Genomic DNA, 2,295 nt, shown 5'->3' with positions numbered 1-2,295 from the left:
GCTGCTCTCCCGAGGTTCTCGCACCGCGCTCTGCCGGCAGACTAATCCCTGGTGGGGCCCATCTCCGGCACAGACCAGCTGTCCTTGAATTACTGCAGAGGAGCAAAGCTGTCATCCGCTGTCTTTGTCCGGAGCCTCAGACAGTCCTTCAGCGCCCCGGAGCCCAGGCTATGCAGTGCTTTCAGAAGGGCTGAGCCCTGGGACTTGATTTGAGAAGCCTGGGAAGCCAGCGTAGAGCGCAGAGATGGGGCTGATAGAATGGCGGAAACTGTGGCGCTGAGGCGACCTGCTGCAGCGTTCTGAAGGGGTTGGCAGCTCCATGCCCAGGTCCATCGCGCTGCTGTAGCCCACCCGAGAGGGGTGACTGAGGCAGGGTCTTCATCTGCCGGGACGGGGACGGGCTCCGAGCCAGCCGCAGATGGTCGTCGGCGTCACTGCCGGGTGCTGCTGAATCCAGCCATCTCCCAGGCCGGGGACTGACCTGACCCTCACCCATGGAGATGGCCCTGGGGCCCGATGGCCTCAGCCTGGCTCGGGAGTGCTGGAGCCTGCTGTTCTCCAGGCCTGGGGCCATCTCAGTGGTCGTGGGGGCTGGAACATGACGAAGGGCAGACGGGGAGGTGGCGCTACGGTCCCGGCATCTGACCGGCTCACCTAGTGGCTGCAGGTGGCTTTGAGAAGGGCCCGAGGGAGACGTGGTCGTTGTGGCGCACAGCCAGGGGGGGGCCGTTCCCAGCACTGCTCGTTGGGTGCGTCCCTCCAGCAAGGACTCAGCCCACTTCAGCGCATTCCCTTGGACCCGTCCACCTTGCTCAGGCCAGCCAAGCATGCCCTGGTCAGCAGGTCGAGCACTGCCGAGGGGACGCAGGACAAGAATGGGTGTCTGGCCTCTGTCCGCTGACAGGTGGGAGCCATCCATCAGCACCTCTAGGGCTGTTTGCTACTTCTCCATGAGCTAGCCCAGCCTGGTTGTGCCCCTTGGCTGTCATAGAATATCAGGGTTGGAAGGGACCTCAGGAGGTCATCTAGTCCAACCCCCTGCTCAAAGCAGGACCAATCCCCAGACAGATTTTTGCCCCAGATCCCTAAGTGGCCCCCTCAAGGATTGAACTCACAACCCTGGGTTTAGCAGGCCAATGCTCAAACCACTGAGCTATCCCTTCCCCCCGGAGGGATGTCTGTAGGGCATATCTCCTCCCCGCCTGGCCTGGCCAACTCTCCCCCAGCCTGGCCGTGCTCCCTTGTTCATGGGGGTTCCCTCTCCAAACGGTCAAGCTGGGTGCTGCCCAGAGTGGAGCTGGGCCAGGCCAGGTGGTAGGGGGCGTGCCCCTGGGAGGCTCTGCCGTGGCAGGTGTCTGGGTGATGCGCTGGTCATGTTAGCACCAGGGCCCCTGGTTCGAAGCATTGTGCCTGCATAGCTCCCCCTGGACATGCTGCAGCCTGGCCAAGGCCTCCCTGCCAGACAGCGAGAGCCAGCGACAGGCTTGGAACATGCTTGGGGGCCCTGCTGTGGATAAGGCAGTGTCCACCCCACAGGAGCAGGGCAAGGGCTCTGAGCCTGCCTGCCGAGGGGGCTGCCTGGCTGGGTGGGAGAGCAGGCAGCCCGGCGCAGCCCGGGCACCTGGGATAGTGCTGGTGAGGTGCAGCTATTCCTCGTGGCCACCGGAGGGTGCTACTGTCTGCAGCTCTGCCCCATGCTCCGGCTGTGGGGCGGCCCCGCTTGGAGCTGCCCACAGGGGGCCAGGCTGCTGCCTGGGGAGTCGCTGACGTCTGAGCTGGGTTGGGGAATGGGGGGCCCGCCTTAGGGGATGGGAGAGCTGGGGGGCTCCTCCCCCTCCCCCTCCCCCTCCTCCTTGGCCTGGGAGGGGCCTCTGTGCTCTCAGCCGAGTCTGTCAGTAAGGAGGCTCGTCTGCGGAGGCTGGGTGTGATGGATGGCCGGTGCCAGCGCTCATTCAGCCTTGGCCAGTGTCTCCTGTGCTGGCACTGTAACAATGTGAATCCCAGCCCACTCGCTCCTCCGTGGGGCAGTCCCACACCCTGGAACCGCTCCGGGCACCAGGCTCTGCAGCAGGGTGGGGACTGGGCCCCGCTCCTCTGGCAAAGCCCCCGTAGTTCGGCGCATCCCCGCCATACCCCCAGGCAGCCAGCTACAGCAGGTTCACCCTTTGCCTCCTGGTTTGATACCCCTGGGCTGGCACAGTGCCCCCTTTGTGAGGTGGGGGCTCCCCTCCTGCCCTGCCAGCTGGCCTGGAGCTGCCGGAGCGCAGTGCAGACAGCTCTGGGCTCAGCGTGGGG

The 2,295-nt window shown here is 65.1% G+C and overlaps 1 protein-coding gene across 1 annotated transcript in view; it reads right to left on the bottom strand.

The window, feature by feature from the left end:
• Positions 1 to 780: 780 nt before the first annotated feature.
• The window catches only part of SLC30A3 (solute carrier family 30 member 3), a 36,168-nt gene continuing 34,653 nt past the window's right edge, over positions 781 to 2,295 (bottom strand). The window contains exon 7 of the mRNA XM_026659080.1: positions 781 to 851. Within this exon, the coding sequence (XP_026514865.1) occupies positions 781 to 851 (71 nt within the window). The remainder of the gene's footprint in view (positions 852 to 2,295) is intronic.

Source organism: Terrapene carolina, unplaced genomic scaffold, assembly GCF_002925995.2.
Source record: "Terrapene carolina triunguis isolate 2854851 unplaced genomic scaffold, T_m_triunguis-2.0 Scaffold569, whole genome shotgun sequence".
Classification (NCBI taxonomy): domain Eukaryota; kingdom Metazoa; phylum Chordata; order Testudines; family Emydidae; genus Terrapene; species Terrapene triunguis.
The sequence above is the reverse complement of the archived record's forward strand: the minus strand, read 5'-3'. Positions and strand labels throughout refer to the sequence as shown.